This window comes from Protomyctophum bolini (assembly GCF_963924005.1).
Source record: "Protomyctophum bolini genome assembly, chromosome: 23".
NCBI lineage: Eukaryota > Metazoa > Chordata > Actinopteri > Myctophiformes > Myctophidae > Protomyctophum > Protomyctophum bolini.
In genome coordinates this window covers 3,670,370-3,689,468 of record NC_137884.1, presented here as the reverse complement: position 1 = coordinate 3,689,468, position 19,099 = coordinate 3,670,370, and the positions used below count along the sequence as shown (strand labels likewise).

Genomic DNA, 19,099 nt, shown 5'->3' with positions numbered 1-19,099 from the left:
TCGCTGTGTGTGTGTGTGTGTGTGTGTGTGTGTGTGTGTGTGTGTGTGTGTGTGTGTGTGTGTGTGTGTGTGTGTGTGTGACACCCCATCAGCAGCAGTGACACGCTCTGTGACAGAGCTCTTAACTCCATTAGCCGTCCACGTCTTTGCCCATCGCAGATCATCTCGCACAGCATCTCATTTCAGCGGGACATAATATTGCGTCTCTTGCTACACATCTCATTTCCTCCCTCCCTCCCTCCCTCCCTCCCTCCCACCCCTTCTTCGCCACTGAGCATCCCATCGGAAAAAAATCAAACGTCACAATCGGGTTTTTTTTTAACCAAATACCTTGATATTGGAAAATGGAAACGACAAAAATCATATTGTCAATTGTAATGTTAACATACAATATACAGTGTACGTGCATGTACGGACGCACGCACGCACACACACGACAAGTGAAGGGAGGTGTCAGTAATTTACAAATTTATAATTTGTCAATTTCATCACTGATTGAGTCGAGGGGGGGGGGGGGGTTGCCCCCCTCGGACCTTGTTCTGATTAATTACATTTTATGGCATAGAGGACGAGTCGAAAGAGCTTGACTTGACAACCCGAACCTCATGGTCCTGTGTGTGTGTGTGTGTGTGTGTGTGTGTGTGTGTGTGTGTGTGTGTGTGTGTGTGTGTGTGTGTGTGTGTGAGAGTTGTGCCAGACTCAAGATCTCATCAAGTATCCTCCAATTTCTAAAAACGTATATTTTTCCCTGATTAAAATGTCCGACTGCTATCAAAATCATTAACGCATCCAATGGCCTGCCATTTTATCTTAAACGAATCATGCCAGGTGTGTGCGCGTGGCGTGCGTCTGTGTGCGTGCGTGCGTGCGTGCACAAGTGTATCCAAATGGACCCGCCAACAGTCCATTAGGTTTGATATGTACTCTCTCTCTGGGTTAGCACTATGGACACTATTTCACTGTGCTCCACCTCTGCCCCACCTGTCCCTCTGCCATTTTGAAGTCTGTCCCCCTCATCTTCCCGTCGTCGTTGTGTGGAATTTAGCTTGCTGCTAATTTGAGCGGTGCTAACGCGACACAAACCGGCTGCTGTCTCTCTCTCCCCCTCTCTCTCTCTGGAATGGCATATACAAAAATACAAATACAAATAAAAAAGGAGCCACTAGGAATTCACAGCTGTGGCACTGGATTCTCTTTTTTTGTACATGCAGTGGAGAAGCTATATACCACATCCCTCTACAAACGTCAGCCATGACGTGTGACTCACAGCAGGCCTCTGGGAGCCTTCAGGGAGCCAGCACGAGAAAAAAATGTATCTGCTCCACCCTCTCCTCCTCGCCGCCGACTCCAAACAAAAACGCGGCAACGAGGGAGGAGCGAGAGGAGGAACGAGGAAGGGAGGAGAGAGAGAGAGGGAGAGAGAGAGAGAGAGAGAGAGGGAGAGGGAGGGCGGGAAGAATGTATTTTCAGTGTATTCTCAGTTACATTGATGACTCACGGATTCCGCCGATTTCAAAAATCTCCCTTCGGTAGAAGTTCCACAGGAAGGGACGACGGTCTTGTTTGAAATTCAAACAGCGAGCTCTTTGCGCGGGGCTGACTTAGCAGCTGTACACAGCAGATGCACACCAGCACATGCATATCTCTGGGAAGGAACCACCTAACTCCAAAATGTTCACTTTTCAGAAAATGAAAAGAAATATATATATTTTTTTTTATTTTTTTTCCAGGAAATGAAGAAAACCGTATATTTTGAAAACAAAGCAATACTGCCGCGTCAAAGTTGGTGTTGTGACTTTATATATTGTCAATTACTTGCATGAGAGGGGGAGAGGTGGTGGAGTTATAGCCGTTTTAGCAGACAGTTTGAGGGTCCAATGGAGTTAAGAGGTTTTGTCCGAAGCACTTATACTACTTTCCATTGTTTCAATACATGTTTAAACACCACAGAGACACAAAGGGTATTCAATAGCAACTGATTTACGCAAACAAATCTAAAGCCTCAAAAATGGAGTTAGGTGGTTTCCCCCCCCGACAGCAACGATACTTGGCTATTTCTTCACCTTACTACTTGCTTTTGTTATTGTGGATACAATGGTGATTGGTGAGGAACTAAAAACTAAAATAACTATACTCTTCTTGAACATTTAACAGAGAGTTTATAAATGTAACCAAATGGGGCCCGTACCGGTCCATTCCATTTGTAAAACTCCCCGAGTTAAAAAAAAAAAGAAAAAAAAAGTAGTACAGCGCCCAAGTCCAAAGTTAACACAGTAACAGTCCAAAGAAAATTCCAGAACCATCTGAAGCCATTAAAATTCACAAGAGCGATCCATGTTCCACTGAGCCACCGATCCCTTCTAGCTCGATTTGGAAGAGATGAAAAACAAGCACCGATGTTCTCTCATAAAACCACGGCTGCTCTTGGCCGACGGCATTCTGTGTGGCTCCGTGAAGACGAGGGGGAGTGGAGCGTGCGTGTGCGTGTGCGTGTGCGTGTGCGTGTGTGTGTGTGTGTGTGTGTGTGTGTGTGTGTGTGCGTGTGTGTGGGGGTGGGTGGGTGGGTGGGGGGTAGGCTGTTGGGACAGTCTATCAAAAACCACCGCCCCGGACCCAGTTCCTTTATTTGCTCAGTATCAATCTCTGCATTAACCCTCTGCTAATGGGACAGCTGTGGGTCAGCGCCTCGCATCTTCGGGGTGCCAATCAAGGCCTCTAAGCCGGGGAGATCAAGCTAAGGGACAGGGGGGGGCGCTCGTCTGCTCTCTCTGAGTGGCTTTTTAAACGGGGAGACGGCCGTATCGATTTTTCTGAAGCTCCCAGTCTGCGAGGGTGTGTGTGTGTGTGTGTGTGTGGTGTCGATCTCGCTAGCCAGGGCTTCAGCTATGAGTCGGGTGTGTATGTGTGTGTGTGTGTGTGTGTGTGTCTGTCCCATCCAGACGTGTGCACGCGCATGCGTCTGGATGGGAGCCAGCTCGCCGGCCGCCTTCGTCACCCCTCAGCGATCAGGCAGGGTCCCTGACAGAATGACCTAGCCAAGAGTCACTGAACCTGCAAACACGAAGGGGCCAAGGAGATCATGGGAGGGTTGGAGGGGAGGGGGGGGGGGGGGGTCCAACATCAGAAGAGATCCCAGTAATAGAAAAGGGTTTTAACCTTAATGTTGGAGCCAAAACCCTGTTAGGGGCCAAGTAATCCCACCCATGCGCTGCTGCTGTCATCTCTCTCTCTCTCTCTCCCTCTCTCTCTCTGTGTTGATCAAATATTGCAGAAATCAGGACTGTTTTGCTGAAAGTTGCATTTCTCTCTCTCTGTCCCTTTGGCAGCGGTATACTGGCACCGCAGACTGCATAAGGCTTTTGGACGGGAAGCAAGACAAACAATGAATTCCAGATGACAGATGAGAGTTGATCTCATACAGAAATGAAAACAATAACATGCTGCTGCTGCTGCTGCTGCTGGTGAATCACAGCTACTCTCGCCTGACCTGTTCTCTGCACCCCCGGTTAAGATAAGAAACATGACATCACAGGCGTTACATTTCAGAACAGGAATTCTTGCCCTGGAGTTCATGTGTGGGTCTGTATCTTTTGCCTGTCTTGAGCATTTACTATGTGTCAGAGATTCTCAAACGTTTTAACTTCAAGGACCTCCATGTGGTTTTTTTTAATCTCTGGGTCCCCGAACTACACTGCGAAAAAATACAAAGTTGAAGTATGGAGTATGGACTATGGAGATAAGAGTTTTCCGTCCGATGACAACAATATGTTAAGTTCCCTTCCGTTACTCCTCTGAATGCATACAGTATATTCATGCTGATCAGAGTTACTGCCAGAGTTGAGCAATGGTGGCGCGCAATCACACCATTTTAACCCATTCTGAACAGAAACCCATTATGGTGTTCGCATCATGTTATGCTTTATCTATTGAAAAATAGCAGATCTACAAGCTCATAGCGCGCCACCGAGTGGCGCGCTACGAGCTTGTAGGTCTGCTATTTTTGAAAAATCGAAGAACGACTGACATTTTTAGAATCTGATCTCAGGTCAGAATGGGTTCATCAGACCAGTTTGTGTCCAGTGGAAACCTCGTATGAATCTGATCTCAGGTCAGAATGGGTTAAGGCGGATTTTCATGAAACGGAACCCGGTGACGTCACCGCGGTCGTTCTTCAAAAAGGTCCGTCAAAACTGTTAATTGAACTCTGAGAGAACCAAAAAGAAACCCATTTGGTTCCGTGTGTACACGCCTCTGAGTTACAGACCTAGTGTAAGGGTCCATTTGGTCTCAAACTATATGATTCATTTAGCTGGGGGGGGGGGGGGGGAAACCCCCTCAATGACCCCACGTTCAGAGCCAGTGTGTGAAGCCAATGTGATATGCTGCAATACAAAAAAATATCATCTTGAATTTGAACTCGGGTCATTTCAACAGAAAGTATTATCCACTCCCGCAAAAATAACTAAAACATAAAGGCTTGCAACGGGTGGAATAACTTGACCGTTCAGAATATGTGCCGCGTTAACAAGTGCATCCTGAGTAGTCTAGGGGCCCCGGACAGATAGACGGACTCTTTTGAATATCCAAATTCTCGTCCCAATCAAGAGAAAAACACATTCTTCCCTCACAATCAACATGCCCGTGTGTTGCTTGCCTTGGAAGCACTTGAAAGAGTCCAGTCAAAAAAAAAAAAAAAACATGGAAGTATGTAGCATATCTAATCATATTATTATTATTATTATATTATTATTATATCGTATTATGATTCTTCTTACCATGAAAAAATAAAATATCCGCCGGTGAATATAAGCTCGGGCACTTCGGGCAAAATATGCTAATTAGCATGCTTGAAATTTCCCATATGAAATCTATCTGCGGCAAGACAATGAGAAAATAATTACAACAGAGGTAGAATTACAATGACCATTTTAATCAACCCCTGCACTAGCATTTCACCCTGTTTATACCATCTTTGATTCACTGACCCCTCGCTAAGTAATCACTCGAAAATTGCAGCTTGGTTTATAATACACCCCAGACACATTATTCCTGTAAAGACAGGGGTCTGAGGATTACGATAAAAAATATGAATCTTGCATAACAAAACAAAAAACGAATGCTGCTCATTTAAAAAATAAAAGTGTTAATGAGCCGGCATGCCGACATTGGAGTATTAACTAAGAGAGAGAGCGTTCAGGAAGTTGGATTCTATTTGTATTGCGCAGAAAAGGGTATTAAGATGATGAGGATAAAACATTCCCTTGTTTTATGTCACTTAAGAGCCATTTAACAAAAATTAAAACCAGCTGCAATATCATAACACTATATGGCTGCGGATATCATTTTTAATTGCTGCAGCATCTTTTTGCCAGATTCGTGCAATTATATGATAGTCATCTATTAAACAATCCATCTTTTAGTGGGATTTTTTTAATGTGTCACATTCTCTTCTAAAAAAGGTCGTTTTCTGCACCTACTCAGTCCACCGTGTTCATTTAACCCATTCTGAACGGGAACCCATTTAGGTGTTAGCATCATGTTATGCTTTAGCTATTGAAAAATAGCAGATCTACAAGCTCATAGCGCGCCACCGAGTGGCGCGCTACGAGCTTGTAGGTCTGCTATTTTTGAAAAATCAAAGAACGACTGACATTTTTAGAATCTGATCTCAGGTCAGAATGGGTTCATCAGACCAGTGTGTGTCCAGTGGAAGCCTCGTATGAATCTGATCTCAGGTCAGAATGGGTTAACTCAGAGGGTGCACAGAAGGACCCTTTGGGTCCTTTTGGCTCTATATATGCACACCCGCTGAGTTCAAAGAACACTATGCATTTGACAGTGAATAAGGTAATAACCTTGAAGGCCTGCTGGTAAAGACTCCAATCAGTGACACAGACAAAGGCCAGCGTAATGTCTTCCTTTTCAAAGACAAGTGCCATGTTATTTGACCTTCCATTCACATGACAGAATTTCCCTCAGATAAAGGGAGAGGACTTGTTCTTCAGCACCAGTAAGGTCATCTTTACCCACAATTGAGGGGAAAGCATTTGGAGAGAAAAAAGAAGAGGAATTTGACAATACAGTGAATAATGTGACGATAAAAAAAAAAAGAAAATCCTATATATTTGACGTGGCCTCGTAGCAATTTATTTCCTAGGCAGGGACCCAGAAGAGCCTGTGGCCCTGCGTGGTTGCAGCCGATAGCGGCTCCTTGAAAATCCTGGGGAGGTCTCTTGAGGAATGTCTCTTAGCACTCGCGAGATTTTCTGTCCTCCCTCGGGACACTGGGGACAAGGAGTGAGCCTGACAAGGGCCTTACTGCAGCCAGGAGACCTGGCAGGAAGCTAACATTTGTGTCATTGTTGACAGGCTCAACGTGGCTGACAGCTCAGTGGCAAGGGAACATGGCATCTCAAAACTCGACATCACACGGCATCCGTGCTGTTGCTCAGTGGCACAATGTTGTGCCACACACGGAGCCACAAGTGTGCAGCTTCCACACCAGGATAACAATACACAAGCTACTGTCTTAATAGTATGCCCTCACATCAGTTCAGTACAAAGAAAATTTAAAACTGCAATCGAGAACTTATTATAATGAATGAAATTAAAATAATATAACTAGTACATCGTTGGAGATAGTCTCTCTACTCTTCACTTGAAGAATGTACATGTATACTGGTGCCTGGTGTCAGTCAGGTAGGGCAGGTGTTCTCAACGTTTTTGGCTGGGGACCCCCGGAAATGCTTTGGCCCGCATGTCTCGCGACATATTATAATCATTAAGGAAAGTTTATGCATGTATGTGTATACTATGTAAACTCCAGTCACTTTCCAGTCAGTTGCAAAAAAAAAATAATAATCTTGGGACTTGGAAATTTGCTACCCCCAGGTTGATAGCCTGGGGTCCACCTATGCTTTCTATGGCATAGGCAGCTCCCGGCAGGATCCGCCGGGAGAATCTAGACGCAGCTGCGCGACATGAGACTAATTAATTATAGCGACAGAGAGAGAGAGAGAGAGGAGAGTGTGTGTGTGTGTGTGTGTGTGTGAGTGCGTGTGTGCGTAAATTTAACAAAGGTGCAGACGATCAGAAATCAGCAGAGAGTGATCGTTAGCGCTACTGTATGCCGTATTGAAGTGGAATCGGCCACAGACTTTTCTTTTCTCCCTGGAAATAAAAACATCTGGGTTTCCGAGGCTACCAGGTTGAGAACCTCTGAGGTAGAGTACCTACTGGTTTGACAAGTAGTGCTGCCTGATGCTCATAGCACAATAGCACAAGAGAGGACAGCCTCTTGGATGAGCAGTAGAGAGGACAGCCTCTCATGCAAGAGACATGGGTTCAAAATCCCGGGAAAACAAACGTAAGGATTGCAGTAACTTGTTTTGAACTGAATTTACAGGTAAAGCTAGGGCAGGGAACTTATTCAGCTGTCTGTCAACAGGCCACCACAGTGGCTCACAAATCTCCAAATGTAACTAGCCCCTCTCAGTATTTTACAAGCCAACTGGGTTTTCAGGAATGGATCGGAGCTCTCAAATGATGCCTGGTTACCTGCCAACGTGGGCCAGCAGCGAAGCCAAAAGCTCCCAAGCAGCATTTTGTCAGGTACATTTCCAGTCGGTTAAAGGGACACTTCACCCTTTTTGCTAAAATATATAATGTTAATAACGTTTAGAAGATTTAGAACACTTTCCTGTGAGTCTTTATGTGTGTAATTCGTGGTTTTAGATATTTTAGATTTTAGCAGTGAGCCCAGTGTCTCAGATGTCATGGACACTGGGCTCACTTACTTCCTGGACTACAATTCCCATAATGCTTTGGTGCACTGCGCCGCCTTGTGGATAGGGGGAGGGCTGTCTTAAGGCTCATACATAGTCTGGATTTACTACAGACTACAACATGACGTCACAAGCCTTCTCTCTGTTTTTACTCACCACCGCTCAACGTTATTTCGCGGTGGTCGCGGTGGTCAGCTCACCACCGAAAATCCAGACTATGAATAGGCCTTTACTGAGACAACATGAAGTGTCCCTTTAAGTGGAGAAAAACAGAGTCCTGGCTGTGCTCGCAATACCTGTGCATACGTTACACCTGCTAAACTGGCAGAGGGAAATTCTAAATAGCATGCTTATGCCTTGAAGTGATCCTCTTTGTAGGTCGCGCTGTATAAGCAGATTATTTTTGTGCTGGTTTGTTTGAGGTTTTGCACGGCGGAGGCATGGTTTAATTACTCCCCGAACAACATTGTGTTGCCTCATGTAAACAGAAATTGCTCTGTGGTTAAGTAGAACAGTGTTTTCCTACAGTGGTTTCCAAACGGTGTGCCGAGGCACACTGGCGTGTCGTGAAACAAGTCTTAGGATTTTGTGGCAACCACACCATTGTACCCTAAAAGTATATATTTTTTAACCACTTTCAACCTGGCATCCCTATTTTGGGACCCATAAACTACACAGGTTCATCTCGATGTTCTGGGCATCTTTGTAATATTACCGTTAGTAAAAAGCAGGTAAAAGAGTAACGTTTGAGGCAGACTAACATCAGTCACTCTACCGTTCACTGTAGTAGAAGAGGTGCGCCTGGTGAGGGTTTAAACCCCGCAGCTATGTCGAGTCCGCCTACGGGAAATACGTAAGCTGCGACCATGAGACCCGTTTCTGAATTCGTCTATAGGCGGAAATGCAATTCATTATTCACTTTTTTTTTCCTAAAATAGCCAATCTACAAGCTTATAACCGCGTGTTGCGCCTGTTCACCGGCTATTCCCACTATGAATAAAGGTGTGCCTTGAAATTCTGACCTGCCCATTGGTGTGGTGGGCACAACAACAAGTTAGAAGTAAGCAGTGACATCCCGGAAGGTCGTGAGCCGTAGAGGCAGACGGCAGGGAAGGAAAACAGACAGAGGGGGGGGCAGGATGTGGGCAGGCAGATGATCTCTTATTGATTTCCTGTTTCTGCGGTGAAGAAGGCTCTCAATTATTATCCCCAGCAGGCAGCAATGCAATCCACATGGTCTGCGCAACCCCACCAATCCACAGACACTGGCCTGGCTTCATGACACAAAGTCAACGGCAACACCCTCAGCGTCGAGATTAACTTTCGCTATAACCACTTAAGCTCTATACGTCATAGTACGACAAACAACGGAAATAGACAAACTACAAGAACACAACACGTGTTCGTAGTGTGATGGCCTTCTCCTCCACCTGTCTGGGTCTGGCTCTTTCCCAATAGCCGAAGTGATTGGCAGAGTGGGGTAAGTCGTCAGCCACTGGGGCCTCACCTGGCCATGACGCGACCCCCAGCGATTGAAGGGGTTGGAAATGGAAGGAGCCTTGTGATCGGGTGAGACGGGCCATCAGTGGGGTCGGGAGCGCTCCGCTGTGTTCACGGCCGAGACGGCTCAAGCGAACTTCGCAACGTTTGACTCGCTCTGTGGAGTCTCTCATGGCTCAAGGCCAAGTTCGCTTGAGACGGCGCCCCTCCGTCGCGGTCTAAAACTATAGGACAAAAGTCGCTCGCATCGCGGGCCAGAAAACTGTGACACGACCATGACTCTTCATGTCTCTTCTCCTACTCCAGTGAGCGGTTGCTTTTTGTTTGACTTCCTACTTTATTTTCAACACACACACACACACACACACACACACACACACTTAAGAATAAATAAATAAATAAATTCTTATTTTATTTATTTGTATCATTCTTACATTTTGCTGATGTGTGCACACACCCGGCATGTGACATAAGCACACAAAACAAATGTATTATCTGAAAAGCCCAGTTCATGTTCTTGCAATTCCCCCAAGTGGCAGAGCAATCCTCTTTGCGGGAGCTTCGCTTACCAGCCATTGTGTGCCTGTTAGCGCGCGCATGTTTGAAAGGGGGGCATCACTTACTGTACAAAGCAAAAGTGTTGTCACAGGCTTATCTCCCCAGATGAAAGAGGAACTCGACGCCTCCCGCAACGAGTGCAACGCTCCTGCGCCACACCTGCCACGCTTAGCGAGACCTCCTGATAGAAAACACTTTTCTTCCCATCGTTTTGTAACCAAATCCCTTTTCCTCCGCTGCTTCAGTAAACAAGCCACTGGCAAGTCATTAGGCAGAAGATCAAAATAAAATTGAAGAAAGAAGAAAATAAATAAATAAATGGATAAATAGAAGAGGCAGGGGGAAAAAAAAAGACGCCTTGGAAAAAGTTAACAACCTAGAAACAAAAAGAGCTGTTGTGTCAAACGCTAACACAAGCCTGATTATAGCTAACGCAGTCACAGGGATGGAAGCAATCAGCCGCTATTAGCCTCGCTTGACACCTCTCTTAGGCAACAATAAAAGCACAAACCTTTTCCAGGCTGCTACCTTGTCTGACCTGCAATCTATATGTTGGGCATCAAGTCACAGTGCATCTAGTGCAGAACGTTACGAGACACAGGGGGAGCGAACGAACTCACCGCTCCGGTTGTTATTGTTTCAGTGTGCATTCCGCGCCCGTGACCGAGAAAGCAACGCGTCCGAGCTCAGAGCTTGACGTGACGGTGACGGGAGACGACTGCAGTTTGTTATGTTGGTGCAGTTGGTGGTGATGAATGCTAGAACATTCCAGACAGAGCAGGTTGCTTCTATTATTTCAGAGTTACAGGGGAGCTTGTGGAAATAGGGTGTAACACGCTACTTTTCCATGCTCTGCGACTACAAAACAGTGAGAAGTTTCCCATAAACGTAATTAAGTTTCCCATATCAATTTCATGAGAACAAAAAGTTTAACAAGATGCAGACAGCAGTGAGAAGAAGTAGCATCTGATATAGCCCAAGTACCCCAACAATCAACCTCCCTCCTCTCCTCAGTCTTATAGAATTTCACACAAGGTTGACTTGTCTGTGGAATACAGAAGACTGCATCATGCAAAAGACTCAGTGCTTCTCAAGACTAGGAACTAGTTGGAATAACGTGTTCCTTCTACGCGTTATGTCCAACCGGGGAAACTCCCTCCTGCCAAGTAAAAAGAAGCGGCTTGGACTCCTCATGCATTGAAGGAAGCATGAGGTCAGTCCGTTGCTCTCACCAGGTTGTCAGAGGGAGTGTAGAGCCCAGTATTACATTAGATGATTGACACTGGGTGAAAAAATGGCTTGCAAAATTGTGGCATAAAAATAATAAAATAACCACCTGTCCCCACATGGCGAATCAAAACACCTTCAGCCAAGGCAGAGGTACTCTGCTCCAATAGGTAAATATTTGGTATCGGCTTCAAAACACTGTGGCTAAACTGCAATAGGTGGTCTGCACTCTGCAGAGAGCCAGAGGCCAAAACCGCAAACAGGATTTCCTCCCTCCCACAACACAGCGCTGAGGGTTGGACGGAGAAACCGTGCGCTGCAGGGACCCGGCCAAGTCTTGGTCATTAAGCTAGAATGAGAGAGCTTGCATGCTAGTGCTTGTGTTGCCAAGGCCATGCCACAAAGGCTCTAATGCTATCTCGATACTTTTATTTGGAAAATGCCAAGCCTATAATGTTTTAGCTGGAAATGCCGATGGCGCTTCGGAAACATAGTAGTACATGCCCCTGCTCTGCAGACGCTGTCACAACGCAACACTCAACTGACACCTGGACGGGCGAGGCCCGTTTCATGTCCCAAAAGCACACAAACGTTGCTAAGCTCCCGGGTCCAACAGTTTGTACACAAGGGCATTGCCCTCTCACTAAACAAGGTGAATGAGTCTTTGTGCTCTGAAGCTGCATGGTCATTGTCGTCTTCACTGAAATAACACACACACAGAGGAGTCAGGACATCCTGTCATCTACCCTACGGCTTTGTTCCAGCTCGTTAACACTTACTTCGTACAGGCTCACAATGGCCAGGCATCTCCTCCTCGGTGACGGGACTGGATCCTTCAGTGGCGGCGGCGGCGGCCCTGGGCGAGGCGCTTTTGGGCGGCGTTGCAGTTCCTGATGAGTCGGTGTCACGGGCATCTGGAATCAAAAGGAACAACAGACACCGGAGTGAAGGAGCAAAACTGTCTGGACATTAGTTTAAGCAGGAATGGTGTTATTTAATAGGAATTCTATCTCTGGGACCCACATTTTATATAGTAAAATCAATGTGAATTTAACTCTGAGAGCGTACAAATAGAACCAAATGGACCTGTCAGGGTCCATTTGGTTCCATTTGTACACTCTCAGAGTTACAGACCCAAAAGGGTCCATTTGGTTCCAAATGATCATTTAGGGACCCCCTGGAACTCCTCAGGAACACCTGGGGGTCCCCGGACCCCACTTTGGGAATGTGACAGAGTGTCAAGGTGTCTTAAGTGTGTGTGCGTGACAGAGACAACAGCAATGGAAGTCACAGTGAGAGGTGGAAAAACAAAGTTGTTTATTTCAATGTTATCCCGTTAAAAACGTGACCGTTCTAAATTAAGGGACATTACAGCGCTTCTTCCAAAACAGATGTAAACTCCCGAGCGCCGGGGTCAACCTCAGCTGTGGACTTAATGTCAGGGACAGCGGCTAGACAAGCCAGAGAGGTGCAGGCTCTGTGCACTGGTTGCTTAGATGTTCTCTGTTGCCAGATAAAACACAGAGCCCTTGGCGAATGGAGTTGCACAACGTGGTGGGGCGGGTTCAGGTAAACGCGCCAGATTTCTGGATCCTATTTGCTCTCGTTCTGCTCCCGGGCGTGCTCTACCTGCCAAGCGCTTTTTTTTTTTACAGCCATAAAGGCAGCATTCATCTATAAACTGGAAAAAGTAAGTATGCAGCGAATCCCTGGGCCCTGATAGCTGCGCACAGAAAACCCAAGAGAGACAGCTTCAGTCACTCCTCCTATTCAGATCCTTGTTTTCTGGACATCTTGACACCAGAACTTGACTGGCTCTTGATTCACTGCACAATGCGGCTTTGTTCAGTAAACAAGGCAGCCACAATGACTTTATTCACTGGTTCAGTGCCAGACGCCTGCTCACAGATCCCTGCTTGTGGTTTCAGTATGCTGACTTGTTCTTGTGTTTGGAGCTCTAGTCTAACACTCGCTTCCCCTTTGCAGAGATCACAGGAGAGAGTGAGAGAGAGAGAGAGGAAAAAAAAGGGGAAAACAGTGAGCAATGATTCAGCAAAACATTAACAACTGCGTTAACCAAAGCCGGGAAGTGTTGATGCATTTGTTTCCGATGCTGCAGCCGGGCTCTTGTTTTGTAAGCAATGATGGATGGCTGAGTGGAGTCGCAACGGAGCACGCAAGGCCTCGCTATAGCTCGAGATAGATATGGCACAATCTCAGCCCCGGGGCTGATGTATGGTGAATCTTTAGCCCCGGTGTGACGGCCGAGATCGATGCACAGATGCCTATAGCAGCAGCAGCGCCAGTGGTGGCGGTTGGCAGCGGCGCCGTGTGATGCATCGCGGTATTTAGTGATCACAGTTAGAAATAAATTGCTCTATTCTCAGTACATCCACAGTCCCCAGAGAGGGGGGGTGGACAGGGAGGGAGGGAGGGAGAGGGAAGGCGGGGTGGGGGGGGGTCCAGTCTTAACCCATTCTGACCGGGAACCCGTTTTGGTGTTTAGCATCATGTTATGCTTTAGCTATTGAAAAATAGCAGATCTACAAGCTCGTAGCGCGCCACTCGGTGGCGCGCTACGAGCTTGTAGGTCCGCTATTTTTGAAAAATCGAAGAACGACTGACATTTTTTTAGAATCTGATCTCGGGTCAGAATGGGTTATAATCAGACCAGTGTGTGTCCAGTGGGAAACCTCGTATGAATCTGATCTCAGGTCAGAATGGGTTAACTGAGAGCGCCTTTTGAAGGTCCAGTGAAAATCCATTCGCAATCCACCAGTCGCACTGATTGCTTACTTTGTCCTACTTTGCTATTTTTTGACAGTGCCGTAATGATACTCAGTATAAATAGTATGGTGAATGGTCCATTGCTTGTTTGAAGAAAAATGAAAAAAAGAGGGGCGGGAGTGTGCGGGGAGGGGGGGGGGGGGGGGGGATTGGGTCGCGGGGGGGAGGGAACGCAAGCTTATTTTACATGTGATAATCGCACCGGGCAACTAGAAAGTTAATTAAAAACTATAATTGGCCGTGGTTATAGTCGGTTATACTTCAATCTTTATTGGGGGGAAGAAGAGAAGGAAAACATCATGATTCATGGCTAATGGTGCTATATGTGTGCAGTACAGTAGATGTAGGCCTATGTGTGCGTGTACAAAGCCAAAGGAATAATAATTTCAAAGGAGGAGCTTACCAGGTTGTTGTTATTCCTCTTCATAATGAATGTATTCGAGTTCACATGCGAATTGTATACCGCTTTATAATGTAATCCAGTCTATACTGACTATTCGCATACCCACAGCCACCCACACACTACTTGGCCACATATATATAGGCAACATAAATCTAAGTGTTTATAACTATGTTTCTGTGTGTTTGCAGGCGTGGGAAAGAGTGAGTTTGAAAGGAACACAGTGTACACTATAACCACAGTAACTCATGCAGCAGGGTGAGTACATGATCCACACTGATGATGATGATGATCAACAGCAACAAAAGCAAAGCATTATCAGCTGAGCTAAATTCAATAGTCGACGTATTTCCATAGTGTCCAATTTAGAAGAAAAAGGTCCTTATCCCATTTTAGGCGGGAACCCCTTTTGGTGTTAGATTTATGTTATGCTTTATAGCGCGCCACCGAGTGGCGCGCTACGAGCTGATAGGTCTGCTATTTTTTTTTTAATCGAAGAACGACTGACATAGAAACATAGCTTTTTCAGAAAACTGTCAGGATGTAGAAGACATTTTTAGAATCTGATCTCAGGTCAAAAATGGGTTAAGCACACCTACGGAGGACAGGATAACTGGAATGGAATAAATGGAATCCCGCACACTGTCTTCACTTACAGCATGTTATTGAACGTTTGGGTCGTTCAGACCATACTATTGGTCCGACTGTCATTAGACCGAAAAGTTACCTCAAACCCTAACCTAACTCTAACCGCATGCACGGAGCAGCGCATGTTCCACCGCATGACCGACCGTTGTTTCCGCATGTCAGTCTGTTTTTTCTACATGATGTCCATTTCAAATCCCAACGCAGAGAACTGTCCTGTTAGGGTATGGCTGGCGTATCCATGTTCTCTGCTTTACAACCCTAACCCTAAAGTTTCAACACGGGTAACGTAGAACCTGAGGAACACCTACTGTAGGACCTTGGGGACACAGAACCCAGGCAGTGTTGATTTCGTCGACGATGACGAAAAATGTTCGTCGACTACCTTTTTTCACTGACGGAAACTAAATGGAAACTAAATGAAAACGAAGCTGTGATGACTACAACCGAGACTAACTATATTGACAATGTCATCAACAAATAAAAACTAGACTAAAATGTTAGGAAGGGACTAGTGGACAAGAGATCCAGTACAAGTAATTTAACACTTGGTTGCATGCTGAGAATAGCCGATCTACAAGCTCACAATGCGTTGTGAGCTTGTAGATCGGCTACTTTCAGCAAGTGTAAAATCAGTCATTACGACGGCATCAAGGCCCGCCAAAATACATTTCAGTCGACTAAATCAACTGTAGATTCAGTCGACTAAAATCTCATATTTAGTGGTGCATTCAATTAATCGATATGGCAAACGTGCCTCTGTTTAACGTTATCAAAGCCCCCCTTGCAAGTTGCAATGCACTCCCAGACCCCTTGTTAGGATGTTTAGACATTTTATTTAAATGTAAAGATCTCTGTGGGCCTGAAAGTGTTTTATTGTATTCGTGCAACATGGTCATTATTTTTGAATAAATGTATAATCGATATATGGTATCATGGCATCGTGATTTGTGATACATATCTATCGTGAGATTGCAAGCATATCCACCACTAATGATATTCAGTTGACTAAAACTAGACTAAACACTTGCTGTCAAAATCAACACACAACACATAGAACCTGGGTAACATGGGTCATAGGGATGGTGACCCTGTGGGCACTGACCTTGTGAGTTGGACAGAAGGGGGTTTGTCTCCTCCTGATTGGGGTCTTGCTGCCCTGGTGGACCCCGCCGGGGCCCTTCTGTGGGTAGGACCGTCTCTTTGGACATGAGACAGCTGTCTTGTCAAGTCACCCACGCACACCCACCCACACATGTGGACACAGACAGACACACACACACACACACACACACACTTGAATAAGTTCCGCCCTTCTAGCCCTCAGCGCCGTGAAAGTGAACGGAACTTGATTTACATTTCAAAGATACGCACACAACAACACAGAAGACAAAAAGTGATTAAAGCAACGCGAAAAGGGTGCTGTTCAAGTCGGTCGATAACCACAGGTGTGTGTGTGTGCGTGTGCGTGTGCGTGTGTGTGTGTGTGTGTGTGTGTGTGTGTGTGTGTATTGATTGATTGAAATATGTATTAAGAGTTTGCAGATTTACAGTACATTTCAAGCACAAAACAAACTCAAACTCAATGTGTGTGTGTGTGTGTGTGTGTGTGTGTGTGTGTGTGTGTGTGTTGGAGAATGTGACGTCAACCTGCAGTATGTCGTTAAAACTCCCCCCCCCCCCCCCCACACACCCCCTTCCCTGTCTGGCTTTACATAAACTTGTCGGAACAGCTCGCACGATATCGCTAGTCAATTAATTACGCGACTTATTATAACAAAGCTTCATTTATAACCCGCGTCGCTTGCCGAAAATAGCTCATCCATTCCCGTCACAAACTGACATAACACGCTTGTATCCGTTAATTTCGGCAAGCGGCACGGTCGTACGGCCAACAGTAGCATACATTAGCTTGTATCCTACATTGTTTGTAATCAAAACATGTGTTTATAAAGCAGCCTACCTTTCAAACATGACAACTCCCTTCGCTTCAGCTCTGACTCTCACCCATCCTTGTAGTCTCGCGGCGGTTAAACAACGCTTCCTTCCAGAGAAAACTTTGCTTTACTAGCTGGGAAAAGTTGTGTACAAAACTTTTCCCCCTCCCGATAGTGCGCTGACAACTAAACTACAATATATCCCGTTTATTCCAGTCGTTGACGAAGGGTGGTAGCCATGATAAATAATAACAATAATCCTCCCTGTGACTTCGACGGCGTGCAGCAACGGTAGTTTGCTGTGGTCTTGTGGACTAAAACATTTTCATCATATCCGGATTCCTGCAGCCAGCAGCAAACCAGCACGCCGCCAGATGCACACAGTCATTTACACAGCATGATGTGAGAGCTGCTCTGATTTCTTTTCTCTTTTTTTAAAGTTTTTTTCTTTTCTTTTCTTTTCATTTATTTTTCCCATTACTACCACAATGTAGAAATACTCAGTTACTCTTTCTTTTTTTCATCTTTTGTATGATTCTTCTTATGTTCCTTGAGTAAAAGTAGGCTGACAACTTTATTGTTTTATTATTTAAGTAATATAGACTTAATTGATTAGGCTACTCCGTTGAAGTAAGTCTGTTGTATTCTCGTATGGAAATAAGTGCACGCAGACAAGTCAGCTTCATACCATGTTCACTTCTTTACTTCCTCTTTCATCTCCTTTGACCTCATGACATCATCAATACAATACCATTCACCTTTTGACATTAGGGCCCCCTAGTCTACCTTAGTGCATTGCACTTTCAGACCATACACAGTATATCACAAAGTTCTGCATTAATATTTTGACTACTTGAGTATTAAATGTATTAGTATCACTATGTGGTGTAACTTTTCTTTTCTTATTTTTGTTTCTAGGGCCAATATCATAATATGGTATCACTTTTGTGTGGACCCCTGTGTACAGTTCAGAAATCCGAGTAGTGACATCATATTGGTATAGGCAGGTTTGGACATTTGGTCGTTTCAAACAATAACAATCACAACACATTATAAAGGATTATACAATGACTTATAAGGTCAAGTATTTTAATACATCATAATTGCTGGACATTCACAGACTTTTTGGCAAGGCCTATATTTTACATTCCTGAAGGTAATTAAAGATTATACTTACTTACAGTGACCATATTGCATTATAGCAATTATTACAAATACAATGCATTAGGCTATATAAAATCATTTTACAGCTATGAGAATTATAATACACTATATGATACATACTGGCCAAAAGAAAAGGTCAGTGAGTGAGTGTCATTATAAGAGGCTTGATAATGTGTTCGCATTATGAGTATATAGGCCTATACTTATGATTGCTTATAAAATCATGCAGTCGTATAAGCATATGTCAAGCATGTGTCATGAAGATTATGAAGCGTTATGATTATGTATAAGTTCTTATAACTATAATTATACAGTGTCATGTAACTATATATATGCATGGGATGCATAGCAAGTGTCACCGTATACTATAGTCTAATTTTAATCAACTTATTGACATCAAAATATACAATACCCAACATAAAATGACTTACTATGCAGAATTGCCCATTTCACAATCATATTATCATGGGTTATCATTAGCCTAGTAATGCATTAATGTGTTCTTCACATGGGGCGGCGCTGGCTCAGGGGTAGAGTGGCTGGATGGTAACCGCAAGGTTGCCAGTTCGAACCCGGGCTCCCCCAGAGTTAGTGTCGAAGTGTCCTTGAGCAAGACTCTGAACTCCTAATTGCTCCTGATGTGCTGGTTGGTGCCTTGCATGGTTTCCGCTGACATCAGTGTATGAATGGGTGAATGTAATGCACAATCTATGTAATGCGCCTTGGATAAAGGCGCTATATAAATGCACCATTTACGGTAAAAGTCTGGTTTTGATTACTTCATGTAGCCTACAGGCTTGGCACGGCAGCTTAACCTATGTGACCCATTTTGAATAGCGCTGAGTCGTCTAGGATCGTCTCACATGGAAGCATTGGATATAGCAAAAGTCTTGAAATGTAAGGCTTATATAGAACAGAAGTCAAATTGAAAATCTTAACCAGAGAAAGACACCAATTGAATGGCAAACATGCGACTGATGATCATTTATCAGTTAGTGTATGTTTTGTAAATTTGCAACGTACAGTAACTAGCATGGTAACTAAAGTTGCCAAATGATTGTAGTGGAACAAAAAGTAATAGCTATATTAATTGCCCT

At 44.8% G+C, this 19,099-nt stretch overlaps 1 protein-coding gene across 4 annotated transcripts in view; it reads right to left on the bottom strand.

Annotated features, from left to right (window-relative positions):
• Positions 1–17,134, bottom strand: part of mdfic (MyoD family inhibitor domain containing) — a 39,412-nt gene extending 22,278 nt beyond the window's left edge. For 3 of the 4 annotated variants that reach the window (XR_013963529.1, XR_013963530.1, XM_080757102.1), the window contains exons 1-3: positions 16,865–17,134; positions 16,007–16,119; positions 11,849–11,983 (exon numbers count right to left, since the gene is read on the bottom strand). Coding sequence is in view for 2 of the 4 variants with exons in the window: in XM_080757102.1 (XP_080613228.1) it covers positions 11,849–11,983 (135 nt within the window). In the remaining 2 variants the exon portion in view is untranslated. Of the gene's footprint in view, positions 1–11,848; positions 11,984–16,006; positions 16,124–16,864 lie in introns of all 4 variants that reach the window. The other variant, XM_080757103.1, reaches the window with a different exon arrangement.
• Between the last annotated feature and the right edge of the window lie 1,965 nt (positions 17,135–19,099).